This window comes from Heterocephalus glaber, unplaced genomic scaffold, assembly GCF_053883595.1.
Source record: "Heterocephalus glaber isolate CG9 unplaced genomic scaffold, H.glaber_assembly_v1.0 deba00001447, whole genome shotgun sequence".
NCBI classification, from domain to species: Eukaryota; Metazoa; Chordata; class Mammalia; order Rodentia; family Bathyergidae; genus Heterocephalus; species Heterocephalus glaber.
Window position 1 is genome coordinate 1912124 of NW_028258299.1, and position 27517 is coordinate 1939640.

Below are 27517 nucleotides of genomic sequence, written 5' to 3' on the forward strand. Positions count from 1 at the left end.
CCCATGTTTTTTGTAGTGGCAGGGACTGAACCCAGGACCTTGTACAGGCTAACCAAGCGCTCTGTCACTAAGCTACATCCCCAGCCCTCTTGTGAATTTTAATTTGAAACAAGGTCTTGTTAAGTTGCCCAAACTGGGCTGGAACTTGCAACCCTCCTGTCTCAGCCTCCTGTAGCTGAGATTACAGGCTCACACTACCACAGCCAGCTCCCAACTCTTTGTTAAAACAGGGGTGCAGGGCTGGGGGTGTGGCCTGGTGGTAGAGCACTAGTCTAGCGTGCATGAGTTCTGGGTCGGATCCCCAGGACACCCCCAAAAGGCAGGTGTTAAGAAATGCTTCTAAATTGACTAAAGATATTAACATTTTCCTAACAAACTCACTGAATGCAGTGTCAGATTTTAAATAAGGTGGAAAACTGGTGATGAAGACTTAAAAAGAAATCAGTAAATACACCGGGAAGAGGGGAGGATGGGTAGCCGGGCTCGGGCTGCACCTGCACTGGTGAGGTCCTGAGATTCGGTGGGAGGAGCCTCCAGGTTGCTCTGACCCTTTTCCTAGTTGCAGGAAACAGGTGGGGCGATGCCTGTCTCTATGGAGACTTCTGTGATGCCACACACTGCCCCAGGGTGCCCTGGCAGGAGTCTGGAAGCTCATCTCCTCCCACCTGGAGTACAAGGTCCAGTTCCCAGGCCAAAGGGTGGTGGGCTGCCTCGCCCTGGGGGACAGACCCGGTCCTGGGGCCCCCCTTCCTGATGTTCCTGAAGAAGACCAGCGTGCTGTCAGAGGGGCACAGCATGTCCCCCATCCCGATCACCCAGAGCCTGCGGATCCTGCGGAGTGTGGCCCGCAGGGAGGCCCCCTGCTCAGAACGAAGGCCACACCAGGCCCCACACAGCCTCAGCAAGTCAGCTCTGGCCACCTCCTGCTACTCGAGGAAGACGGTAGGGCCTCCTCCCGCCCTAGCGTGCCACAGACACTGGCCGGGGTCTGGGTGTCCAGGACCCCGCTACTCCTGGGGACAGGCCCTGCTGGCTTGGCCTTATTCCTGGAGGGCCTGGCCTCCCAGGCTGCCCTCACCCTCGGAATACCTTGGCTCCCACTTGCTCTACCTGGTCACACCCATGGCAGGACCTTGGCCCCAAGCCCAGCAGGGAAGAGACGCCCTCTGCTCCCAGACTTCCTTAGGCTGCAGGGTGACCACCCCTTCCACCTGGGGACGTAACCGGGGTGTCCCAGCCTGCGGGGAGGGCATGGGCTGCTGCGGAGGGCGTCCTGGGTCTCATCCCCCTGCCACCGCCCCATTCCTGCTTTCCAGAACGTGCCCAAGGCTGTCCCCAGCCTCAGCGGCTTTGCGCCCGAGATGGAGGCACTGAGGAAGGCATTCCTCATGCGGCCCGGCTGCCCCCAGTTCAGCACCAGGGCGACATCCATGTCTCATCTGGGTAAGACCTACTGCCTCAGCCTGCTGTGCTTCCGAAACCCACTCCCGGCACAGGAGGGGCAGAAGAGGACTGAATGCGTCTCCCATACTGTTTGTCTCCAGCGGCTGCCACTCTCCCTCCTCTTCCTCCTCCTCCTCTTCCTCTTCCCCCTTCTCCTCCTTCCCAGTACTGGGGCCAAACTCAGGGCCTTTGCTCCGAGACACATCCGTCTGCTTATTCATCTACTTACTATTTTTTCATTTCAAGATGAGGTCTCCCTAAGTTGCCCAGGGTGGTACTGAACTCAGGAGTCTCCTGCCTCAGCCTGGAACACAGGCATGCACCACCACACCCACCTGTCTCCCAGCCTTCTGGCTTTGTTACCATCTCCTCCTGCAGAGGTTCTGTGGGGTTGGTGGGCGCCTGGATGCAGGAAGGAGGCTCAAGCTCACCAGGAGCCTCCTGGCCCTCTTGTCTGAGGCCCCCAGGTGCCGATGCAGGACACGAGGCTCCAGGCCCCGGACACTGTCAGAGCCATGTCCTGTGCACAGTAGTGGGTGGTGACCTGGGCTCCTGCCCAGGGCCCTGTGGGCAGGGGCTGTGTAGCACTGGGAGGTGGGCTCTGTCTGCTGGGGACTCACCTCGGCGGCAGGGGACACGGCCCACACTCTCACTGCTCCCGCTGTCTGGCCCACGCGTCCTGGAGAAGTCCCCTTCGCCCTGCCGAGGTTCACAGACAAGTGATGCCCCGGGGAGGGGGCGCCTTGGTCACCTCTGGGCACCTTCCTCTCTGCAGGCTCGGGATCCTCCATCCACCCGCCCAGGGTGTTGGGCAGCCGCTCCAAGAGCCAGAGGGGGATGGAGGACTGGCTGCTGGACAGGCAGGACTCGGACCAGAGTTCAGAGGGTGAGGAGCCCCCAGGCCAGGCCCGAGGCTGCCTCTTCAGGCACCCTCGAGGGCTTCCACCAAGCGGGCTGCTGCCTGCATCCACACAGCAGCTGAGGACTTTGTCCCTCACCTGGGTGCCCATGACGTCCCCTCCTTGAGCCAGGAAGCCTGTGAAACGCATCTCTGCAGGCAAATGGGCTTCCCGTGCCTGCTGACCAGGACGTCCACCCTCAGATGCGTCCCTCTTCGCCTTCACTTGGGGTCACCTGGGGCTAGGAGTGACTGAGCCGCCGGGGCTCGGGAAGGTGGTGAATGCACCCCGTAGTCCAAAGAAGGGGCGACAAGGCGGGGAGGGACGGGCTGCAGGGTGCACAGGGCAGCACGGGGTCCGGCTGTTACTGCTTCGTCCCTTCCTGAACAGCGCTGGGCAGGGTGTGGCCACTGTAAAGCTGCCTCCTCCAAGCAGGCTCCTGCAAGCCACGCTGACTTCTTCAGCTTCAGGATGGTGGCAGATGTTGGAGGCAGGAAGAAACCACCAGGGCAGACGAGGCCTCTGAGGGGCTTCACTGGTGATGTCGAAGAACACGCCAGGGACCAACAGCTCTGTGTCTCCGACAGGGCGCCCCCTCCTGGGCAGCAAGAGCGACTGCCAGCTCAGCACGCAGAGGAAGAGCACCTCCCAGACCCTGAGTCCTGTGTGCAGCTGGGGGGGCACAGACCAGAGGCTGCCCTGGTACATCGCGGTCATCCAGGAGAAGGTACTGCCCTGTGCTCCTGGGTCCTCCCTGCAGCTGCTGGCAGCCCCCAGCGAGGGCCTGGAGTGGCACAGACAGCCCCCGGCTCCTGTCCGTCCTCCTGCCCCTGGGCAGCAGCTTTAGCTGGCCCCAAACTCGCCAAGATTTAAACCTCCAGCCTCACACATGGCTGAAATCCCAGAACTTGGAGGCCAAGGCAGGAGGACCGCCTCAAGTTCAAGGTCAGCCTGGGCTACATAGTGAGACCCTGGCCCTCCTTCCCAAAAAACAAAACCTCCAGCCTCACGTACTTCAGGGGAGCCCCACTCTGAGTAATGCAACTCGTGACCACTACGCTCAGTCCACTCGCTGTGACCGAACCTTCCAGAAGATGCGTGTCTGGCTTACACTTCGCGTGTTTTAGGGTTCTGTTGTCAGTCTTAGCGTCAAAGTCACTCTGGCCTCATTTTCTAAAAACCTGGCAGGTGCTTCCCCTTTTTCTTTTCCCGGTCTCTGAAAGGAATCTGACAAGCTTGCTGTCACCTCTCCCCTAAATTATGAAGAGTTTCCTCGCGAAGCTGTGCCTGGGGGTTTCTTACAGGAGAGGTTTATGATTGCAAATTTAACTCCTTTGTAAAACAGGCAGTTTGTTCTTTTCCCCCTCCCCCGCCCCTTCCTTCCTTTCCAGACAGGGTCTTGCTATTTACTGGGGCTGGCCTTGAACTTACTACATGGCCCAAGCTAGCTAACTTGCAGTGAGCTTCCTGCCTCAGCCTCCGAGACCTGGGAATACAGGTATGCTCCACACACACAGCTCCTTTTCCCTCCTATTTCAGGTTGACAAGCTTCGTTTTTTAGAAACGTGTCTCTTTCGTGTAAATCTTCAGCTTCACCGGCCTCACACTGCAGGATCTGAGGATAACCTTGTCGCTCCGCCTGTCGGCTCGGCAGGCTGGCCCCGTTTTCCTCCCTGGTGTCGAGACTCTGGCCTCGCCCTAGCAGTCTTGCTGCAGAGTGATCCCTTCTAAGTCCCCTTCTCAGCACCTGCTGGAGGCGTTGCTGATTTTCTTATCACTTATTCTCGTTTTCAAGCTGGCGAAAGACACTCGATAGGTGTCGGGGTCTCCTGGGCGCGCTCACGAGCGTCCTCGGTGGCGCCAAGAACCGGAAGTGCCCGCGAGCTTTATTGCAAGGGCAGAGATTCACGCTCACCGGAAGCAGAGGCCGCTCAGGCTCCGCGTGGGCAGCGTGACGGCTGCGCGCTCACGTGACCCTGGGGCTCTGCGCATGCTCCTTCGCGATGCCTCTGTTTCTCTCAGCTCCGCGAGGCGCCATCCCTGGGCTTCACTGCGCCTACGCGCTCCGGGGACCTCTCCCGGGGCCGCGGTTTCCTAGTCCACAGGAACAGGTGTTCAGTGAGAGGCGAGGTCGGGGGCGTCTCCTGCCGCTGCTGGTTTCTTCCAGCCTCCGCTGCCCCCATCTGTCCCTGTGTTAGGTCCGTGATAGTTGACGTTTAGTCCTGAAACTCCGCGTGTGCTTGACTTAATAATTTCAAAATTGCGCCTCTTTCCCAAGCAGCTCCCCTTCTGAGGAGCGATTCCAGTCACACAGATCTCTGGAAAAGGACACTGCTGTCCGCGGAGGTTTCTCAGACCTTGTGCCTGCACCGCCCAGGGGAAGGGCTGCAGGCCTGGCTGTCTCCAGGCGCTGGAGCAGTATCGCTAGGGATTCTCTCTCTCCCAGCTCTCATAGACAGAGCCCTCCACCTGTGTTAACAAGCTGGCGGTGTGCAGACGCAGCAGTCAGCGCTGGCATCTTTGGGACCTGTGTATGCGTCCCAAATCACAGAGGAACAATAAAATGTGATTTCTGCAGTCTTCCTTTTTCCCTTTAACTTTTTATCAGACACAAAGAAAAACTGTGAAAACAGCACAAATAATGTCCGTATACCCTTTAGCCTTCCCAAATATTATACCGTTACACTGGATGTGGTGGTGCATGGCTATGATCCCAGCACTTGGGAGGCTGAGGCAGGAGGATCTCTGTGAGCTCAAAGCCAGGCTGAACTACATAGCGAGACCCTCAAAAAACAAGACGAAACAAACAAATAAATATTACACTACTACCTCATCTGGTTTGCTCTCTCCTCTCTCTCTTCCTCCCCATATAATTTTTTCTTACTAGCGCATGTTTGCAGTACGTAATGTTTACCCTTCTGGTGTGGGGTTGATGCATGCACAGAACACATTGTCATTTCTTTTCCCTCCCCTTTCCCTCCTTCCCTCTCCTTCCTCCATCCCCTTCCTCTTTAAGAAAGCACTAGCTCCCTACTTCCTATTACCCCTTTTGTATTTTGCTCTTTATTTATGATTTGGGTTTCTCATATAAGGGAAACCATGCAGTATTTAAGCTTGAGTGTCTGATTTATTGCACTTAACATGATGGTCTCAAGGTGTCTCCATTTCCTATAAATGCCTTGACTTTATCCTTCTTTGGGGCAGAGTAGTACTCCATTATGTGCAAACAGCACATTTGCTTTATCTAATCATCTGTCGATGGACGTACAGGCCGTTTCCAGGATTTCACTATGGTAAATGGTGTTGCTATAAACATGAGTGTGCATGGGGTAATAGGATGTCTTTAACTCTTTCAGGAAGATTAGATGCATCTTAAGGCTACATGTTTGGCTTTGATCACAGCCTTTGCTGCATCCCAAGGCTTGTTATGGCCAAACACTCGCTGTCATTCAGTCCTCAGCGTTTGCCAGCTTCCCTTATGATTTCTTCTGTGCCCCTGAGCTGCACTGAAGTCTTTCACTTCATTGGCCAACATTCAGAGGGGTTCGAGTTGTCTTCCCTTCCAGAGTAGCCTGCCCGCGGTCACTTTCCTTCCGCCTGGGAATTTCCTTTGTTATTCCTCCAAGCTCAGATGCGCTGATGAGGACTTCTTTTAGCTTCCCTTTTGGCCAGGTGCTTGCCAGGAGCCGAGCCCCAGAGCTTGTGGGAGCTGCCATGGGTCTCCCTGAACCGGGACTCAGATTCAGGGTCTACTCTTAGGAAGTGCAGGGCCCATGGGGACACGGCTGTGTCTGCAGTAGAGGGGACGGGGATGGGGGTACAGGCGGCTGGGCATGAGGAGAGAGGGTCTGTGAGGTGCCACGCCCAGGCTGCTGGTTTTCCCCAGGATCGCTCCCTGCTGGCGCTGGGAGAGGAGGTCCAGCGTTTCTCCAAGCTGGAGACGCAGGTCCAGAAGAAAGACCAGGAGATACAGATGCTGCAGAGGGAGATGGAGGCCCTGCAGAAGCAGCTGAAATGCATCATCCGTAACAAAGGCCTCAAGACACCTGAGCGCCCGTCCTGGAGGGTGAGCCAGCTCCTGACCAAAGACTCTCCCAAGGCGCCTGATCTGCTGGTGCCCCACAGGGCTCCTGGTGAATCCCAGACCCCTGGAGTATGGGCTGGGTCTTGGGGTCCTGTAGACAGGTCAGAGCTCAGGGGGCATTAGGCAGCGGCAGGAAATATATAGACACCGCTTGCTCCTGGAAGAGCCTGGTGCTTTCTAGCTCAGTCTCCACCCCTTACCTGTGGATTCCCAAGCCATGCTGTGGGTAGCACGGGCACCCTGACCCGGCGTGAACCCTTCTCCCTATGTCCACCTGAACATTCCAGCTATGCGGAGGGCCTGGGGCTGGTGAGCTCCTGATCTTCCTTCTACACCTGAGGGCATAGCCGTACCCGTGCTGGGCAGACACGAAGTAGGGGCCACCGACAAACACTGATGGCCCAGTGGACACTCAGGGTCCCTACCCCCTCTCCAGGGCCTTTGGGTGGTAGTATGGGCAAGACACCCCTCTGGGGCACGCCAAGTGTGCTTATCTGTGGCTGGCACCCTTCGTAGCCCCCACGAGCATGCCCACCCTGAGGCCAGTGGCAAAGACTGTTCCCTCCAGCAGTCCCCACCCCGCTCCTCCTCATCTGCTTCTGGGTCCCTGCCTGGACACAGAGAGGCCACCGCCCCTTCCGGGAGGAAGCTCCCAACCAAATCCAAATCCTGGGTGTCTTACAGGAGTCTCCCTTGGAGGCGGGGCCCATGCTGGGGAGGCCGAGCCTCCTGAAGACCACCCACACAGACCAGCAGGATGTGCTGCAGCCAGCACAGGTGTGACCCTGGGGAACAGCATGGGCAGCTTCAGCCCACAGCCATGCTGCCCTGGCCTCCTCTTTCGGCATTGCCTGCTATAGGCCTGACCTGGGCTGGCCCTGCCAAGTGTGGGTGTGGGCTGGGTCAGCTTGGCCCCCAGGGTGTCCTGCCAGGCCTGGCTCTTGCTCCACCTGGATGGGGGTCCCTTCGGCCGGGACTCCACAGCCAGAAGAAGATGCCCGCCATGTCCTCTGCCTGAGACACCCAGCTCCCTGCCCTGCCCTCCTTTCTTCCCTCTCCCAGATGCAAGGAGAGGACTCCCCGGCTGAGCTCGGCAGGGCACTATCCCTGGAGCTGGGGAGTGATGAGGAGGACCAGGGCCCAGGCCCAGAGCCCAAGGGGGCTGGGGACGGCGCCGCTGGTGGGACAGGGGCTGTGCAGCAGGAGGGTGCAGAAGAGGAGGAGGAAAAGGAATTGGAAGAGGAGGACGAGGAGGAGCTGCCCCAGGAAGGGGGCGGAAGCTGGGGACAGGCGTTCTCAGTGACCGAGTCACTCGAGGATGAGCTCTTGGCCCAGCTGGAGGAGTACGAGCGCACGCTGCTGGAGTTCCAGGACGAGCTGGAGGCCATCGGGATCAGATTCTGCCTCGCCACGGGTAGGACAGCGGGCGGAGCATGGGCGGGCAGCCGGCAGCACAGCCTAGCCCTTTCCTCCTGCTCCCCGCTCTGCAGGAACCATTGCGTCCTTGCAACGACAGCTGACATTCCAAGAGTCCCAGATGCAAAAGGTCAACATGGAGAACGAGGCACTGCAGAAGGAGCTCCGTGAGCGGAAGCAGCAGCTGCAGGCCATGTCCGACAAGGTGCCTGGCCCAGTGCCCCCGGGTCCCCATAACCCAAGGCCCCAGCCTACTGATGGGGACCCAGGCTCAGGGCAGCCAGGCAGCCGACAGGCCAAGCCTTGGTCCCCACCAGGTCTGGGGGAGGCCCTGGCTCACATGCCTCCGCTGGCCCCTCTTCCTGTCTCCCGGTCACAGTGCCCTTGGCCACTCCCAGCATGCCTGGGGCTGTGTGAGCTTATGTGAGCTGGGCTGTGGGCAGCAATGCCAGACTCCACGTGGCCCTCTGCTTCCCAGCTGCTAGGAGGTTCTGCGGCTCTGCCTCTACCAGAGCTCCACCGGAAAGGCTGAAGCTCTCATCCCGGCGGTGCAGGGCAGGGGACCAGGTGCAGTGGTCACTCCGTCCTCTCCGACCCTCTGCCTCCCCCAGTTCTCCAGGCTCCGGGAAGATAAGAAGCACCGGGAGGTAATGGGGCTCATCGAGAAGGACAACCTCAGTCTTCGCCAGGTGACAGCCGGGTGGTGCTGAAGGGTGGGCAGGTCACAGCCCCTGCTGCCGTCAGGACTCAGGGATGGGAGATAAAGTGTGGTCTTCGAAGCTGGGCGGGGGCCGCTTACTCTCTGGCCCGCTCAACCCATCTTGGGCCTGCAGCCCCTGCAAGGGGCCCCTGCCCAGGTCACAGCCGGGCTGGCTCCAGGGTGAACTGCTTCTCCATCTTTTGAGAAACGTGGTGGGGGCCACACAAGAGCAGCTGCAGCCAATCGGCCTCTGTGCCGTCCTCCCCAGTGTGTGTCAGACCTGGAGTGGCAGCTTGCCAAGCGGGACGGGGCCATCGCTGAGCTGATCGCCAAGGTCAGCTCCCTGCAGGCGCAGTTCGGCCTGGAGCAGGAGCATGTGCAGTGGTGGCGGCAGCTACAGGAGGACGTGCGGGGCAGGAATGAGTCCATGCAGCAGGCGGAGCTACAGGCCCGGGTGGCCCTGGAGAGCACCCAGGCCCGGGTACGCCATGTGCTGCTGGGGTCCAGCTAATCATTATCTCGGTCCTGGTGTCACAGTTCTGGAATCTTCGCGGCAGGTTCAGGACAATCAGGTGTAGGGACTTCCCTGGCACAGGTGGAAATGGCCCTCCCTGTCCTCAGTCCTGCAGGTGTGGGAGTCTGTCCGTTCGGGGCCAGCAAGCTTGATTGGCCAACTTCAAGCAGACACTCCCTAAATGACTGGCACTCTGTATGTAGAGCTCAGAGGAGAGTTGACCCAAGTTCTACAGCAACCAAGGGTACAAAACCAAAGTCACACTCGGTTCTGCTTTAGTCCCGGATCAGGTGTCTGAAGGCCCAAGTGAGGAGTTAAGAGTCCTAGCAACCACGGCTCTCCAGGCCCCAGCTATCACAGGAGAGAACTCAGATCATGTTTTAACAGCAGCGGGAAGCCGGGTTCTGCCTGCTTCCTGTCCCTGCAGTCACTGTCCCTGGACCAGCCGTGTGGGTCAAGCGCAGAGGAGTGGGTCCCACTCACCCCTTCGGTGATGTCTCCATTTGGTTTGTTTTGAGACCTGGAGGTTCTTCCCATACTCACGCAGGGTCTGCACCCGGCCTCCTCCACTCTCTTCGAGGGGGTCCCATCCTCTAGCTGGAGTTTGAAGCTCCCAGCTTTTGCCGATCTGTCTATAGCTAATGGTTCAGGAAGTGAAGACATCGGCTTTGCCTTTCTAGCAGCCCGCAGCCGTCGTCTCCAGCTGCTCAGGACTGCGCTGTTTCCGAGGGCCTCTGCCCACACTGCACGGGGAGTGCGACACCCTTGGCCACTGCCCACTTGGGTTGACGGTGCGGGAGTGGGCAGGGCCTTGGCTTGTTCTGTCTCAGTCTGGGCACCTGGGAGGGAGCTGATGCTGGAGAAGTGGGGGAGGAGGGAGGGAGGGAGGGTAACGGGAGGGCCCAGGGTGAGAGAGGACCTCGTGTGGGGAAGAAGAGATCTCGGCCTGGGCCATGAGGTTGCTCGGGACTTGACAGGGCAGCCAGGAAGGCGGGCAGGAGGGCAGGGATGACCAGTGCAACCCACTTCTGATTCCAGCCGAGGTCCCGGGCTCGCAGAGTGGCAGTCGCAGCCCAGAGTCGCAGCCCACTGTGAGGCAGGCGTCCTTGTCCTCCTCTCCCTGTGCAGGGAGGGTGGTGACCCAGCCCGTGTGCAGGCCATGGGGACTGAGCCCGGCCGCCTTCCCGCAGGCCCAGGGAGGGGGTGCCCTACTCCTGAGGGACCCAGGCCCAAGAGGGAGTCAACACATGACGTCCCTCCCGCCATCCACACACCCTGGATGCCACCTTCACTCCTCTGTCCTCCACCCTGTGCGGGCCAGCACTCTCCTGGCTGGCTTGGACAGCGTCACTGAGGCGCCCACACCTGGCTCTTTCTGCAGCTGACCGTGGTCCAGCTTGGTCCCACGGGAGGTGTGCACCTGGCCAAGGTCTGCGTTTCACCGCGTGCCACCGCATGCAAGGGAGAGCCAGGAATGCGGTGCTGGGGAAAGTCCCAAGGCTGAGGCTGGGGCCTGCGCGTTTAGTGCTGATGGGGGTTGTGGGCGCCCAGGCTGGACCCCCGGTGCCCTCCACCACTGGTGCAGAGACCAAGTCCCTCATTCCCTCAGCACTGCTAGCACTGAGCACGGTGCTTGGGACAGACTGAGCACCCAGCAAATCCTCGGCCTGTGTGGGACTCCTGGACATCTCTGCACTGTCGGAGCTCTGGACACAGAAGGGCCAGGAGCTGGTGCTGGGGGTGTGGCTGGGAGGGGACCCTGCCTGCAGGCTCCAGGGTTCACAGGACGTGTGACGAGCTTGCCCAGGTGAGGGTTGGCAATTCCCTCGTGGAGGGAAGTTCATGGCAGCGGAAGATGGGCAAACCTCAACAGTGCAGCCCCCGGGGCTCTGTGGGCCCTGCTGGGATCCAACGTGCTGCCCTGGGTTCCGAATCGAGGGAGTGCCAGGGGCCCGCGGGTGGGTCCTGCTGACTGATGTTAAATGACAGAATCCAGGGCCCACAGTGCTCCTGCTTCCTGGAGGATGCCCCGAGTCCCCGGTGGAGTATGCTGGTGGAGCTCCACTGGGCGGGGGACTGCAGCCTGGTCCTGTGCAGCTTCCATTGCTTGGTTTTTAAGACATGTGCATGCTGCATGTTTCCACGTGATTCTTCCTCCTGGACCCCATTTCCAGCTCTTAAGACCAGGATAGCGAGGCGGGGATGTTCCTTCCCAGCCCTCAGAGCCTGCACATGGTGGCAGATGTGGCACGTCTTCCTGGGTGACGGTCTCTCCTCTGTTCGCAGCTTGAGCGGCTGAGGAGCAAGATCATGCAGGCGGCCTTCAGCGTCACAGGGGTGGAGGCGTTGGCAGCAGAGATCTCTGACAATGACATTCTGGAGGCCCTGCAGGTAAATCCCACCCTCGCTGCCTCCCAACCCAGGGGCCTCAGGGCCCATGACCTGCAGCTGGGGGATGAGGGATGCCTGGGCTTGATTCGGGGGGCCCTGTTTACCCATGCACCGTGACCTCAGGGCCATCCCTAGGGGTGGCCAAGACTTGAAGCAGGCGAGAGTCTGGGCTGCTCTCAGCCTCGAGAGGGAGGGTACTAAGTGATCCTGACCCTAACCTATGGCTGAGCCGGGTTGGGCTGACTCCTCACTGGCAGCAGGGTGCTGGCCTGAGGGTCACCATCCACCAAGGTTGGGGGGGAAGTCTGGGGGGGTCTCCTGGAACCTCTGATGGGGTTCTTTGGTTTTTTGTTTGTTTGTTTGAGATGAGGTCTCGCTATATAGTTCAGGCTGGTCCTGAATTCACTGTGTAGCCCAGGCTGGCCTCAAACTCTCAGAGATCCCCTTACCCCAGCCTCCTGAGTGCTGGGAGTACAGGTGTGTGCCACCTGGATTGGCTTTGATCCAGGTTCTTTGTGTCACCAACGAGAATTAGACATGAGCTCTGGAGCTGGTTTGCAGAAGCAGACATTTAGTGAAAGCAAAGGCATGTGCAGAGAGGTGCAGCGTGCACAGCGTGATGGACCCACTCACACGACACTGGGGCTCTATGCATGCTCCTCCGCGATGCCTCAGTTTTAATCAGATCCACGAGATGCCATCCCTGGGCACCAGGGCTTCATTGCCCCTGGCATCTACCTGGGGTACTCTAGTGCCCCGTGCCCATGCCCCTCTGGGGACTTGTCCTCTCTGGGAATTGTGGGTTTGTCATCCCGCTCTTCAGCTGCAGGAGCAATGGCTTCTAACTGCAGAGCAGATGTTAAGGTTGGAGACCAGGCTGGTGGCTTCTCCTGCCATAGCTGGTTTTCTACCCATACCTGGAACACCTGCTATCTGACCCTGGCTCTTGGGGAGCCGGGAGGGCCACCAAGGGCGCTTTCTCGTGCAGAGGATCATTTTGGAGAGGAACGACTACTACCACCAGCTGAAGCAGACTGGGGCCAAGGTGCCCCCGCCGCAACAGGTGGAGATCCCGCCCAGCAAATCCAAGAAGACGCTGTCCAAGTAGGCCGGCGGTGGGATGTGGCTGCGTGGGACCACCCGGCTTCCCGTGTCTGCCTGAGGAGTAAACCCTGGTGTCTGCCCAGCCTCACCTTTTCCTGCCTCGTACCCAGGCCTGGGCCTGGGAGGGGGCCGCGAACCAGCCCAGGGTCCTTGCTCCTTCCTGGGGGGACCTACACTGATCTGGGTCGCTTCCAGCTCTCATCCCCGAGCTCACATCCGCCAGGTGGCCTCCTGCTATGGGCTTGCCTGGCCAGGCCACTCCCTTATTGGCAGGGCCCTTGGGATAGGGTGTATATGGGGCTCCTCCCATCTTCCCCTCCAGCAGCCCCACTGTTGATCTGAAAACGCGCTGCGGGACTCAGCACCCGCAACTGTGGCACCCCCTGCTCCCACAGCAAGGGGCTGCACGGGGCCAGGGCAGGCGCCGGGCTGGAGGAGGGCGGTCCGGGAGGAGGGCAGCAGAGTGTGCAAACAGTCCGGGCCTCCTGGGGCGTCCTGCCGCTCGAGCCGGGGCCTCGGGGCTGGGAAGGACGTGCGCTCAGGCCCCGCTGGCTGCCCTTCCCTCTCCGCCGCAGGGTCCGGGTCGCTCGACGCTCGTTGCTCGGCAGTTGCAATTCCAGGCCCCGCCCCTGCACGACCAGTCCCCGCCCACCAGCCCCAGACCCCGCCCCGTCTCGCAAGACCCCACCCGCAGCTCCGCCTCCACCCAACCAGGGCACGCCTTGGCCCTGGCCTGCCCCCATACACTCCGGCCCCGCCCCTCTCTGCCGGGCGGAGACGCGGCGGCGGCGCGCGCACCCGGGGTGGGAGGGGGGGGCAGGAGAAACGGAGACGTGCGGGGCGAGGCCCGGGGCAGGGGGTCCTGCTGCCGCTCTCAGCGCCCCGAGGCCGCGGCCTGAGCCCGAGAGACCCAGGTGGTGCGGGCCTCCTGGGCCGAGCTCCCCTTCCGCCGCGCCTCCTGCGCTGTTTTGTCCCCAGGCGCGAGGCGCCACCGCCGAGGACGCGAGCGCCGCAGGACCGCGTCTGTAAGTGGGTGTCTCCGAGGCGCAGGGGACCCCCTGCTGCAGGGCCTCTGTGCTCTCACCGCCCGAGCTGGGTGGCTGTTGAGTGGGGGACCCAAGAGCCCGGCCCAGGGACCTTGGTGGCATCTGGTGGCTCCGGTTCTACGTCAGCCAGCAGATAACAGGCTCCCCTGTCCCAGGCTGAACACGTCGGGCGGCTGCCCTCCCATCGGAAGCCCAGCTCAGGGGGCAGTTGTTAGTGTGGATCTCGAGTCAGCCCTCTCAGCGAGTTAGGGTTGCAGGGATGTCTCCGTTGCAGGGTGGCTGCTGCTACTCCAGCCATCATATCAAGGCCCGAAGGAGGTGGCTCCACATTCCCCCTGCTGCGCAAGGCACTTTTCCCACAGCTGGTGACGTGGCAAGGAAGGGACCAGGGGCATGAAGCTTTTCTCAGCCCAGTCATGGCTGCCTGAAACAAGGTTGAAATTTTGCCCTCCGGAAGCCGGGTCAGTCAGCTGGCAGGTCCTCTTGAAGATCCGGGGCCGGCTGTGCCCCAGGCGGCCCAGTGCAGGACCACAGCCCCACTGCTGGGGGCCCAGCCAAGGCTCAGCTGCCAGGAGTGGGGGCCCTGCCGCTGCCTGCTGGGGACCCCACAGCTGGGCGCTGGGCTGATGAGGTTGTAACCGAGGTCTGGGGTGAGCGGGATGCATAGCAAGTGCCCCACCCAGGCAGCTGCCTTCCTGCTCAGTGACCCCATCGCCCCGGGGCGTGCTAGGGCCCTGTGGATTGCTAGGCTGTAGTGATGTAGCTGCGCCCATCTGAGCCCAGCAGGGTCCCACCTCCTGCCCCTCTCTGCATGGCTTCCTGGAGCCCCTGGACCCCTTCTCAGTGGCAGTGGGCAGGGGAGGGGCTGAGAACACAGTTGTGGCACTGCCCAGGCCAGCCAGGTCATACCAGCCGCCACCTCTGTTCATCCCCAAGGAGCTGAGGACAGCCTGGGGCCTAATCTGCAGGCCCAGGGAGGAGGGTGGTTATCGGCTGGGCTCAGGGTGCTGACCCCAGGGTGAGGGCGGCACTGGTGGGTGCAGGTCTCCCGCCCTCCTGATAAAGGCAGCCCGCAGGAGGCCCCAGGTGTGGTTCTGGGTGGAAATGTGGCCCCTTGCTCTGCTGGGTCAGGCTGGCCTCCTGGGGCTGGACTTCCGGCTGTGGCCCTGTCTTCGGACACCACCTGGGCAAGTTACTGTGTAACCACTCTGGTGAGCCGAGTAAGCCAGCCCATCTGAGTGTCCCTCCCCGGCAGCCTGCCTCAGCCTCCCTTCCCCGGGCTGCCAGCATGGAGGCCCCGGAGAGCCGTGTCCACTACAGCAGGTGGGAAGACAACAGCCAGGACGAAGTCAGTGTGGCCGCCGTGTCAAGCACAGAGGCCTCCGGCTGCAAGGCGTGAGTAGAGGAAAAGCCCACCTGGCCCAGCGGGCTGGGCACCCCGATGGACGCCAGCTGTGTCCTCCCACCGCCCAGCTTGTGCAGGCCCACGGCTGTCTAGGGCCGGGCCCTTGGCCTTCCTGTGGGCTGTGCTCTGGGGGGCGGGTGTCCTCAGCTCCAAGAGGCACCCAGGCCTGCTCTGCCCAGGCCCTCTGACCCTGCTGGCCACCCCGCGCGGGCACCCACTTGCCCTGGACCCCACCCCTCTGTCCACTTGGGAGGGCCCCAGGCTCACCACCAGCGGTTCTTGCCCTAGGGTCTTCCGGAAGCTATGCACAGGCAAGCTGGGCATCGCTGTGAAGGTGCTGGGTGGGGTGGCCCTTTTCTGGGCCATCTTCATCCTGGGCTACGTCACTGGCTACTACGTGCACAAGTGCAAATGAAGGCTGCCCAGCTCACATGCCTGGGCGCAGAGACACCCAGGTGCCCAGACCCTCTCCAGGCCGCGGGCCCCAAGGCAGACCCGGCACGGGGCGGCGCTGGTGCCAGGCACAGGAAGATGCCAGAGTGCAGCTGTCACAGCAGCACCAAGAGTGTGCAGGCAGACGGACAGGTGCACGTGCCACGCTCCAGCTCTCGGGTCCTTCGCGGGACGAGACGCCTGTGTGGCACACACTGCTGGAGGCCCCGACCCATCCGGGCAGGAGCTGCAGGACCTCCCAGCTCAGGCCTTCGGCCACAGCTCTTCCACCCGGGTCCCGTGAGCCCTGGGCACGCTGGGTACTGTCCTCCCAGCCAAGAGCCCAGACCCTAGGCAGCCCCCCCCCGCAGGCCTTCCTGACTCCGGATCCTGCGAAGAGACCCCTATATGGGCAGCCCCGCCCAGCCTTTGCCAGGGGACTGAGACCCTGCCACACCACGTGCCTTCCTGGGCCACCCAACCTCCTGGGTGGCCCCTCCTGCCCCCCAACTGCCCCGTCCAGGCCAAATGCCCGCATAAAATAAACGTTAGAAGACAGCACGGTGACCTCCATGTGCCACCCTGGCTGTGCGGCCATGCGTGCCTGGCACCACCTGTGAAGGGCCTATCCAAGCGCAGTGGCCCTGCCTGGCTCTGGGCCATGGAATATGCCTTGGGGCCTTTGCAAGGACGCAGAAGGCCAGGATGCAGTGAGCTGTTTCCTCCTCACCTGACCCCAAGGACAAGGCTCAGCAGCCCTGAGGCTGCCTCAGGACTTTGGTTCTGGCTCCCATCCTGGCCTTCAGCTACTGCAAAGCCGTCTCAGCCCTGCAGGCCCTGCCAGCAACATCTGGTCAGGAGCGGTTCTCCCTGAGGACGGTGCAGTCCTTGAGTGTAGAGAAGTAAACAGGAAAGGCCTGGCCAGGCTGGGTGGGTGGGGATATGCCCTCCCCAGGGCTTGGTTAGGACCCAGGAGCAGTGTGCAGGTGAGGCCATCCAATCCTGCTGCAGGGCCTGCTGTGGGGCTGGGCAGCATTCCAGCTGGGCTGCTGCAGGGCCATTGTGAAGACGGTGCAGACATCCCCAAGCCATCATCGGGAGCCATCGCAGGATGGGCACCACCGTGGGGGCCTGGGCTCAGCTGTTCCAGAGGCCCTGGGCAGCCCTCAGGGTGGGCTGTGTGTGCAGACGGACCAGATGAGGCTGGGGCAGGGGAGGAGTTTGAGTCCGAGGGCCAGGAGCCAGGAGGGGAAGTGACTCAGGAGCTTCCGGCTGGCCCAGCACTCCGGGGCTCACACTGGGGTCTCCTGTCTAGCCAGCCATGCCCCAGGCCTACCCAGAACCCTGAGGGGCACCCACTAGGCTGGGCATCTGCTGCCTGCAAACCCCAGGCCCAGCCCCATCCACAACCCCAAGGACACCCCTGGGCTAGGTGGCCGTGGGTCCGGGCAGATTGGGGACAGCATGGATGGAGCCCTGCAGCAGCTGCTTGGTTCCCCTTGGCCTGCCCAGCCAGCCTGAGGCACTGGGCTGAGCAAGTCTCTGGTGGGGGCTGGATCTGGGTGGGGAGAGCAGAGGCAGCCCCAGGTCCTCTATTCCCCGTGCATGGGCAGCGCCAGACCTGAGTGGATTTCATGGAGCTCCAGCAACAGCCACTGGAAATGCTGGTGGGGAAGGATGACGGGCAGGGGCTGTTTTTTATCCAATGTTTATTAGAGAGTAGGATGGGCAAAGGCAAAGAAAGAACACCAAAGAGGCTTCTGCTGTAAGTTAAAACCACCCCAAAATCTCACACATACTCGGCAGACAGGAGGAGCAACGCGAGCCTGGGACTCAGTCGGAGCCAGTGCAGCGACGGCTCTGTGCAGCAGCCGCAGAACCCAGAGCGGAGCGGAGAGCAGGGGGTGCCTCTGCCAGCGCTGCCGAACGGACCACTTACATCCTGAGCCTAAGCAGGGCAGAGCCCTCAGCGGTGAGCCACATGACACGCAGGGCCGCAGCAGACAGCCGGTGGGTTGATGGGAACCACCCAGAAGGAAGTGCTGCTGCCTGCACCTGCTGCAGCTGGCTGGGCCTCTCTCCCAGTCCCCAGTGGGAAGGCCTGCCGGGGACCAGACGCCAGGCTGGGGGGAGCAGGGCAGCTCTGGAAGACCTGGCCAGCTGTCAGATGCCCCCTCGGGGGACTGCTGGCCCCTCCGGCCGGCTTTGTGACAAACCTGTGGGTTGGCGGGGCTCTTGCAAATGCACCAGAGAATCGTCCATCTTGTTACGGAAACACAAACTGTCCTTTTAGGCCGAAGACCCCCAAACAGAAGACCCTGTTGCTGAATTAAGAAGCCGACTACTCTGTTTCCTTCCAGAGCCAGATAGTAAGGCAGTAGGCCTCCAAGGCCTGCAGCAGCTGCCAGGGCCCACGGACCGAGCTCTCTGGCTCCAGGGAGGGTGTGCATGTAACAGGCACACACATGGACACACACAGACACGCAGTTCACACGGGGCACACCTACAGCATGAAGCGGAGAACCACTCATTGGCACGCGTACTTTGTGATTTCTGGCATCTTCCCAGCCACATCTGCTGCTCCTTCAGCGTTGACCACTGACAGCGGCCACTGTGCTCGGATGCCTGCTTGTGGAACCAAACCCGACCAAATGTAAGTCGTTTTTAAAAGCTTTTTTTTTTTTTAAATAAAAAGATGAAGATCACTGCAGGCTGGAAAACATGATGTTCTCCAGTGTTGCCACGAGACGACATTAAAAAGATGCCACGTCACAACAAGAGCCGCAGTTCAGCCAGTGTGTGTCAGAGTCCTGGCTTCTGCCTGTGCTTGCTCAGAGTGAGGGGGCGCCTTGCCCTTCTGGACACAGCTGCCTGCCGTGTGCCCATGCGATTCAGGACATCGCAACGCTTTTTCTGGTATTTGGATCAGTCTGGGAAGAGGAGAATCAACTTAAGTGTTGTAACGCTGACATGGCATCATTTATGACAGGATCACCCAGGAAACGGAACAAAGAACACGTGCACCTCACAGACCCCAGGAGCAACCCACAGTCACCACACAGAGCTCTGCAGGGCATCGACGGCTTACAGCCAGCCGGATGCCGGGGTTGGAGCCATCAGCGAACCACGGTCACATGTGGGGGGACAGCAGCTAGGTCGGCCTTGGAGGGGTACACGACCCTCAGGCCGCCCTCCGCGTCCACCACGCGGACCTGCTCCACCACCAGGGGGCACTGTACACCCTTCCCAGCACTTGGGATCCTGAGGGAGTCGGGAAGTTGTGCGGAAACAGCGTCAGCCTCTGTGTAGGAGAGTGACCCTTCCTCTTTGTTTTCTAGAGTGTGCTTGTTCATTTCTGCCATTTTCTGCAAATGAAAAATACTTTTTTGTTTTTTGGGGTTTTTTTTTTGGTACCGGGGATCGAACTCGGGTCCTTGCACTTGCAAGGCAGGCGGCAGAACCACTGAGCTAAATCCCTGGCCCGAAAAATACTTTTTTAACTGAGAGATGAGCAACGACCAGGAGAGACAGGCTGCTGGGCCCAGGCAGGAGGCCGGGGCAGCGCCCTCTTGGGGAAGGACAGATGCAGAGCCCCATGCTCACCAGGAGGAGGGTGTCCATGATGTCTTTACAGATCTTCAGGCTTGTGGCACTGGTAACTTCCAAGAACAAATCACACGTGCTTTTCTTAATCTTAAAAAAAGTGAGAGAGACTTCAGAGCAGAATAAAGCTGTCAGACGTAAACCTTGGTGACTGGAACATGTATCCTAAGCAAAATCTACACAAATGGAGTTGCCTAGACCAACACTCGCCGCTGCCCATGAGTGGGGCGGGCCTGGGGGTGGCACCCATGGTGCCGCACGGGCCTGAGTGCTGACACAGCTCCATGGAGCGTCTCACGCACTAGAGGGGACTTTACTCTCATGGGCTCTGCCCACCTTTGTCTTCTCACTGTTCGTTATTGGGGGGAAGGAAATCACATCTCCGGCTGCGTCCACGAGACAAGGGTAACTTTCCTTGCTGTCCAGCAGGTGCAGGTACCTGTGTGGGAGGAAACACAGATGGCAGGAAGCTGCTAACTGGCCCAGCAGCTGACTGGACAGCCAGGGTTCTCCAAGGGCCCCGAGAGCAGCACCAGGCACGGGGTTGACAGAAAACCACACCCAGCTGGTCACAGATGGCCCTGGTGCACAGCAGGCCCCCTGCACCTGCACCCCAGCACTCCGGCACCCTGACAAGCCACCTTCGTGTCCTGTCCCAGGACTGCTGGCCCCTCGGAACAGCTCCCAGGCAGGCTCAGGCCCAGCATCACCTAGATAGGCAGGTCTAGCGTTTCCTTCTGCAGGAGTCTGGGGTGGGGAAGCTGCCACACCCCGACAGCGACTAGCCGTGTGGTACCGGACCCACCTGTGCAGCCCAGAGACGCTCTGCCTCTTCTTCTGCTTTCTCTGCTCCTCGGCTTCCAGCTGCAGCTGCCGCACCAGCTCATTGGCCTTGGCCTCCTTCCGCCCCAAGGGCACAATCTGCAGAAACCAGTGACCACTCGACTCGCATCACAAGCCAAGCTCCTGTCTCCGTGCATCTGGGTGCCTCCCGCCTGCCTGCCTGTGTCTCTAGGGAGCCAGCTGGCAAGTGGACAGGGCAGAAAGCAGGGTGGCTGGGGACGGAGCCTGTGTGATCATATGTGAGAGGCTGCACACTGGCTGCATCTTCAGGGTCTCTCCGGGGACCGAGTACCGGCCCTTGAATGCTGAAGCCGAGCTTCCTCCCAAGCCCGGCCACAGCACCAGGGTCTGAAGTTGCTGGCCAGCTGAAGGCCAGCAGAGACAGGGCCGGGCTGGTCGGGTCCAACTTCTGTCTGCCCGAGGACAGAAACCAGCTGCTGGCAGAAATGCTGGGATCTACCCACACTGAGACATGAGCAGAGCACTGCCGGGCCGGCCAGCTGCCAGTGTGCGTGCCTTACGGAAAAACACTAATGGAAATCTTGGGGCGTGGACAGAGCGGGCAGGGCGGGTGCACCTTGAGGTCCTGGGGTGGCCGGGCTGTGTACAGCAGGGGCCCTCGCACAGCGCGGAGGTCGTGAGTGGCGATGGTGGCCGCCGTCCTCTTCTCGCAGAGCTCATCATGGAGCTTGGTCTGTGATGGGCAGCAGGGGTGGGTGTCGGCCTAGTGGTGGCTCTCCCGGCCCTCCCGCCACCCCTCGCCAACCAAGGATTCTGCCCGCGAGTCAGCACCCGCAGAACTATCTGATCTGCTCAGTGGCATGTTTCTTCTTCCTCTAATTCTAGAAGACGTCATTTGAGATTTTTTTGTTTGGTTGGTTGGTTTTTTTTGGTACTGCGGATGGAACTCAGGTCCTTGTGCTTGCACAGCAGGCGGCGAAACCACTGAGCTAAATCCCTGGCCCCATTTGAGATTTTTGAAGACCCCACCCTGAAGTAAAATTCAGGGAAGAAAAAAAATTGTGTCTTAAACAAAAACCACCAGGAGCTTTTCTTCCCCAATGCTGACCTGAGTCCTACCCAGGGCAGCCATCGGGAGGGCGGCACCTGCCGCTGCAGGGCTACCCGGGTGCTCTGCCCATGGACAGATAGGTGTTTTGTGCTTTACAAGTGGGCCAGGCATCCCTGAAAAGCGCATCACGAAGTTAGTCTGACCTGAACCCGAGCAGCTCACCACCTGCTGTAAAACTAAAGGTGCAGGGGCCGGGGATTTAGCTCAGTGGTTTCGGCACCTGCTGTGCAAGCGCAAGGACGCGAGTTTGATCCCTGGTACAAAACAAAAAAACAAAAAAACAAAAAAACCCTAAAGGTGCAGCTTCTGCCGAAACCAGAACACCCACCAAATAGCAGAAAACCCGAGGGACACCCATTGCAGCGGCGTTGTGGTGCTCCAGGATGGCTCTGTGGGCAGAGGCTAAGGCCCGATCCCCGCCCTGGGCCTCTGTGCTCCGGTAGCAAAGGGTGGAAACTGAGGTGCGCGGGTCACCCAGCCGGCCCCAAACTGCACCTGGCAACCCGGACTTCGCCCCTCCGTCTAACAGCCCGGGCCCCACCTGGGAGGCGAGGAAGCGCTTGAGTGTGTTCCCCGGCTGCAGGTCCATGCCTCGCACGACGGCCCCCACGATGTACGGCCGCACGTCCCTGACTTCGGGGTTCACTCTGATCGTCAGGGGCGCGGGGTTGTCAGAGACGTGCAAGACCCTGAGCAGCAGCTTGGCTGCATCCGCCACGTCGTCCTCTGCCTCGCCGCTCTCCCGCCTCTGCTTCCGCTCCCTCCTCTTCTTCCGGGCATCTTCCTTCTCCGGGCCATCGGCCCGGGCCCGGCCCCGGGAGCCCCGGCCCCCGGTGCGCAGGTACTCCAGGATGGACCGGGGCTGGCAGCCGCTGACCATCTTCTCCAGGCGCTTGTCCCGCAGCTTGTTGCCCCGGAAGTTGATCTCCTTGAGCTTGGGGCAGTCCGCCAGCTCGGCTGGGATCTCGCTCAGCTGGTTGTTGGAGAGGTCCAGGGTCTGGGAAGAGACAGTGAGGGAGGTCAGGGGCCCCGGCAGACGCCAGGCCCTGCCGGGGGCAGGCAGACCTCTCTGACAGCGCCTACTGACAGGCTTCGGGGAGCTGCAGCTCCAGCGCCAAGTCCATCCTCCAGCTGAGGTATCCCCCAGACCAGGACCGAAGCAGCCCTCCCACAGGGACATCGCCCAGCCCAGGGGCTTCTCTGGGGGACAGCGTCCTCTGTACCCCTTCCTCTGACTCGGAGGTGGGAGGGGAGAAGGGGCTGGTTACCAAATGTGCACCTGCTGTTGGGGTAAACCGCTACTTCTGCCCTTGAGAGACGGATTCCCCAGACAGGAGAATTTCAGAGATTAAATGAGCAAAAGAGCAAGAGTACAGCAAAGCCTCCCAACTGCTCTGTTCTTCCTCCTCCTGAAGCTGAGTCGCCGGCAACACAGTGACATGTTCTCGTGTTCCCTGTGGGGCGGAAGCTGCAGAAATGGCTGGAGGCGATGACTCCCGGCGCTGTAGGCCTCAGAAAAGGCGTTGGGGTCTCCGCGTCTGTGCCACAAAGGCCCTCAAGCAGCCCTGTGGCCGAGAGGAGGAGCCTTCCCTTGCCATTGCGGCTGGGGTCACTGAACCGATGCCCTCTTCATGGAGTGGGGCGGGGCTGCAGGGTCTTCCCAGGTCCCCCAGGTACCAGCGCCGGCACTCCTTTCTCACATCCCCCCAGGGCCAGCGGGGCGCCCTGCTCGCTGACACCGTGACCTGACCTGGGACAGCTGCCACGGTGCGAACCTGGCCTCTGCTCTTGGCGAGGAGGACGTGGCCCGTTGGCGGCTGAGTCCCGTGCTGTGGCGTGGAGGGGTCCCTTCGCGCCAGAGAGGGGAGGGGCTCTGCTACTCTGCCTGGTAGAGGACAGGTTCAGTGGCGCTTCTCAAAGTCTGAGGAATGAGAAAGGAATCAGCTAGAACTTCTGGCTCGAGCCATGAGGCTGGGGACACTGACAGGGCGGAGGTAACGCAGTGCGCAGACGCAGCTTCAGAGAGAGCAGAAACTCAGCAGGAAGGGGATGGCTGGGAGAGCCCAGAGGGAGACCAGAAGAGAACGTAGACGCTGCACGAGAGAGCTCAGGACCAAGGCCGGCTGGGGCACGAGGGGGCCTCTGGGGACCGGGCTGCAGTCAGAGCAGGTCAGTCCGTCCAGCTGCAGTGTCACCACAGGCAGCAGAGGCCTTGTCCTAAGCGCTTGGGGTCAGTGTCTCCGTCTGGCAGTTTCAGATTTTGTAATACACAGTGAACTCGGCATGGGGTGGGGCATGGCACCAACTGTGCCTGCTGTGGAAGCGGCTCCGGCCTCTAGCACGCCCAACAGTGCAGAGGCACCAAGTTCACACACTATCTGTGGGCATCAGTTTTGACTGTGACCCGGTGCGTGAGGCCAGGTGTGGAACTTTCTCCTGGGGCACTACATCAGCATTGAAACACGGGTAGGACTGTGCAATGTGCCAGATTCTGGAGTTTGGATTAGGGAGTTCAACTTCTGTCCTGTGCCTCTCACACCCTTCCCACTCTTGGGAGGGCGAGGCGGGGGTGGCCCTGCCTGCCTGCACATGCCGGCAGCCATCCCTGGAACCCGGCGCAGCTCTTCCAGTGCCTCCGGCAGGCGCACTACTCCTGCACCCACCTTTCCAGAGCTCAGCCCCACAACTGCTGCTGAGAAAACCTCGACTTTCCACACCAACTTGCTAAATGCAGTGCTGCTGCTCCCATGAGTGAAAAGCAGGTTACTCATGGCTTGAAAGCAGCAGGCCGAAAGGCAGGGCCACAGGGGAGGGTGAGCTGGTTCAGCAAACGCCTGCTGAGAGGGGATCCCCACAGAAGACAATCACCCTAGGACAAGAGCATGTCGCAGTGGACTGCAGCGGCCTGACTGGCAGCTCAGGGTCTGCCTGAAGCCCTGTGGAAACAGGGAGAGCAGCAGAGAAGCAGATCAGGGTGCCAGGGTGCAAAGCCCCTGACCTGGAGTTCTTGTTGGAAGCGCACAGCCCAGTGACTGGGTACAACAGCTCCCTTCCCCACAACTCCTCAGTCCAGCCTGGGGACCCAGGATGGCGCCCTTGTCTGGTGCATGAAAGATGAGCACCTCTGGGCGTCCTGGAGAGGGAGGGCAGTGTGAGGAGTCTGCAGCTGAGCAGGGCGCTGGGCCCCCACATCCCAGTGCTCAGGGTCGCTGAATGCACAGTGCTTGGGGCTCCCACACCCAGAGGAGGAGCAGACATACCGGTGCCCGGCCAGGGGACAGTGGCTCTCTGGGCTCTGACTGGCACCAGATGTCGCCTGCACATGGGACATGCTGCTAGGGAATGGACCCCACCTGTGTGGCCATGAGGGGTGGACACAAAACAGCCCCACAGGAGATGCAGAAGGGACTGCCCCGGGGAACAGTGGGCTGACACCCTGCCCAGCCCTAAGAATATCAGAGAACTGGGCAAGGGCTCATTGACCTCAGTGTCTTTTGGTGGGAGCCAGGGGGTTTTACAACAGAAGCTGAGTATCGCTATGTGCACGTACCAACTCTCCACAATGAATGTCACTGTTATATACTGCTGACACATACTAATAAAAGTTTCAAAAAATAAATTAAAAAAAAAGAGGGCCGGGGATTTAGCTCAGTGGTTCCGCCGCCTGCCTTGTAACCACAAGGTCTGGAGTTTGATCCCTGGTACCCGAAAAAAAAAGGAAGTTGAATTTCTCCGTGGAGCAGAACCACAGGAGCAGTCCCTATGTGAGCTACAGACAAGGGCCAGTCCTGGGGCCGAGGGGAAATCCCAGCAGAGAGCCTCTGCTAATGAAGGGGCTGCCCTGGCCACCTCGAAGTTCCAGCTGGACAGCAGCTTGAGCCTGCACATTGGCTATTTTGGGTGCAGGCAGAAGTGACACGATGCATTGTGCCCACAGTCAGAGAAGCCCAGGAAGAAGAGGACAAAGGCCAGCCAGGTGCTCTCAGGTCTCCTCCAGAGGGTAGCAAGACAAATGGATCTGAGCCCAGGGTGACAAAGCCAAGCTCACTGGCAGGGGAAGGCAGGTAAGCACCTCTGTTCCTTGTCCCCAGTGGGTACAGATCAAGGCTTCACCTTGCACAGTTCTAAGCTAAGCCTGGTGGCAGCCCCTGGAGAGTGGGCCCTAGGCCCTGGCACTGCATTTGCAGTCTCTCCCCTCTGGGAGGTGAGTGGACAGACAGAGGCCTCTGTGGTGTTACTCCGGTCCCTGAGCAAGCCGGCCTCCTGGTGTCCACAGCCTTGTCAGTGCCTCCTGTGAGCCTGCACTGGGCTTTCTCCGCTAGTTTAAGCAGCAGAATACGGTGAGGTGCAGGATGCTAGCTCCAGACCTTAAGGCCTGGCAGCTGCTGCTTCCATGCTGAGGAGCCCTGAGCCGCCAGGTGAGAGGAGGAAGCAAGATGAAAGGCAGACCTTAGCCAGCCGGCCCACTCAGCCCACAGCCAGCTGAACGCAGCCACCCAAGCGACCAGCGGCAAGAGCCGATCTGCCAGCTGGGTCAGCACGGGCATCTGAGTCAGTGAAAAGCATGTAACTGTCACATGCACCACGTGTGCCACTGTGTTAAGGTGCACACCTGACCCATCAAAGTTCTGGAAAACCAAAAAAGTCTACCAGATGGGATAGCAGAGCAGACAGTGTCTATGTCACTTGTCACACGAAAGCCCCAGAAGGCCAAGGTACCCATGGAGTCACACTCCACAGCCTCTTCCAGGAAACCGCGGTAGGTGTGTCATTCTGCAGTGCCTGGTCTTGCTTCTCCCAACTACAAACACAAACTCTTATACAAACAGATAAATCTTTCTATATAAACATTTGCACAAAGTCAGATGCTGCATCTCATGAATAACTTGTGCAGCAAATGCAATTGCTTAGCTGCGTACTTTATTAGTAAATGTCCACACGGAGTGAGCAGAGCTGCCCTGCTCAGACGATCCAGAGTGAACAGAGTCAGGATGCAGCTCCTCCCATCCTTCACCCAACAGATTTAACGGGCGCCTGCTGGCCACGCGGCGAGCTGTGACCTGGGGATCTCCAGGATGCAGCCCAGGGGGAAACCCAAAGTGCGGATTGAAACACGAACAGCAATCTCAGCCGCGGAAGGTAGTGAAACACTGAACAAGAGCCTATCACACGGCACCACGCAAACGCTACTGCTTTGGTCTCCTTCACTCAGTTCACAGATATTAAAAACGAGATAAGACATTGGTCGTTCCTACTCTAACCAAGGTGGAAGCCAAGTTTTCCAACAGGTACAGGGACCCCTGGGTGCGCTGGGCACAGACGCGCCAGGGCCGAGCCCATAGGAGCCCGGTGGGCTCCCCATCCCGCCCCGGGCCGGCCCCAGCTGACCTTGAGCGAGGCCAGGTGAGCGATGTTGGGGCTGAGCTCCCGCAGGCGGTTGTCGGCGGCCGCCAGCTCACTGAGCAGCGGAAGAGCGCCGGGGCGGAAGAGCTCTGCGGGGAAGGCGTCCAGGAGGTTGCCGGTGAGGTTCAGGCTTTGCAGGCGCGGGGCGCAGAGCGCCAGGTCGGCGGGCAGCTCGCGCAGCCGGTTGCCGCTGAGGTTGAGGCTCTGCAGCTGCGGGAGGCCGGGCGGCTCGGCGGGGCCCAGGCCCTGGCCCGGGGGCAGCGCTTCCAGCTCATTGCCGGACAGATCGAGCACGCGCAGCGCCAGCAGCGGCCCCAGCTCGGGGCTCAGGCCGGGCCCCAGAGCGTTGCCGCGCAGTACCAGGCTATGCAGCTGTGGCAGCCCCTGCGCCAAGCCGGGCCCCGGCGCGCGGAGGCTGCCGCAGCCGCTCACCTCCAGGTAGTGCAGCAGCGGCAGCGTGAAGAGCCGCGGCGGCAGGCGCCCGCCCGCCGCCCGCACCCGCTCCTCCAGTCTGGGACCCGTCAGCAGCAGCTCGCGCCGCCGCTCGCGCTCCGCCAGCTCGAGCTCGGGCCAGGCCTCGGACACCGCTGCCGCCGCCATTGTGTCACCGCCGCCCGCGCCGGACTTCCGGAGCCCTGCGCGTCGCTTCCGGCCTGGGCCGGAAGAGGCCATAGAGAGCGGGCTCTGCCACTAGAGAGTCGCGTGCGTGACATCGAGGAGGCCGCGGCGAGCGTCGGCCCGCTGGGGACTGTGGGTCGTGGGCCGTGGGCGGCCTGGCCCGGCCTGACTGCGCGGGTCTGGGGCTGGAGCCGGCCTCCCGCGTGCTGGGCCGTCTGTCCGCCGGCCTGACGCGTCCGGACCCACGGGGCTGACTCCCGAGCACGTAGAAAGTGAATGCTAAGGCTTTGCCCTCGACACGTTCCTGCGATGGACGCAGGCTCGGGTCCAAGAGGGGCCCAGGGACACCCCAGAATCCGTCCTTCGCACAAACCGCGCGGCCCCCGCGGAAGGGCGCTGGCGGGCCACCTCGGGCTCAGACCCTGTCCACAGTGTCTGCTGCCATGCGTCCTCCCTCCACTACTGCACAAGCCGTTTTGCCCGGACGTGATGGCGCGCGCCTGTCCTCCCAGCACTCGGGAGCCCGAGGCAGGAAAATCTCCGT

The 27517-nt window shown here is 60.9% G+C and overlaps 3 protein-coding genes across 4 annotated transcripts; 2 read left to right on the forward strand and 1 right to left on the reverse strand.

Moving 5' to 3' along the window:
• Positions 1-444: 444 nt before the first annotated feature.
• On the forward strand, positions 445-12636 carry Ccdc27 (coiled-coil domain containing 27). The gene is given in 12 exon segments (XM_087214583.1): positions 445-942; positions 1317-1468; positions 2259-2329; positions 2930-3069; positions 6229-6408; positions 7111-7203; positions 7489-7908; positions 7910-8047; positions 8454-8531; positions 8811-9023; positions 11343-11447; positions 12436-12636. Coding segments are annotated over 12 exon segments (1899 nt in total). The 5' UTR covers positions 445-753; the 3' UTR covers positions 12556-12636.
• Positions 12637-13351: 715 nt separating this feature from the next.
• Positions 13352-16001, forward strand: Smim1 (small integral membrane protein 1 (Vel blood group)). 2 transcript variants are annotated; one of them, XM_004863756.3, is made up of 3 exons: positions 13352-13576; positions 14853-14992; positions 15291-16001. In XM_004863756.3, the coding sequence occupies exons 2-3, from the start codon at positions 14886-14888 to the stop codon at positions 15415-15417; spliced, it is 234 nt and encodes a 77-aa protein (XP_004863813.1). In that variant the 5' UTR covers positions 13352-13576; positions 14853-14885; the 3' UTR covers positions 15418-16001. The 2 variants fall into 2 exon arrangements, with proteins under 2 accessions (XP_004863813.1, XP_004863814.1); XM_004863757.3 differs by having other exon boundaries at positions 13372-13580.
• A 1125-nt stretch (positions 16002-17126) lies between these two features.
• On the reverse strand, positions 17127-26984 carry Lrrc47 (leucine rich repeat containing 47). The gene is made up of 7 exons (XM_004863755.3): positions 26341-26984; positions 21494-21949; positions 20458-20574; positions 19843-19958; positions 19374-19476; positions 19038-19127; positions 17127-18799 (listed from the first exon to the last, which is right to left on the reverse strand). Exons 1-7 carry the CDS (start codon positions 26953-26955, stop codon positions 18551-18553), a joined length of 1746 nt encoding a protein of 581 aa, XP_004863812.1. The 5' UTR covers positions 26956-26984; the 3' UTR covers positions 17127-18550.
• Between the last annotated feature and the right edge of the window lie 533 nt (positions 26985-27517).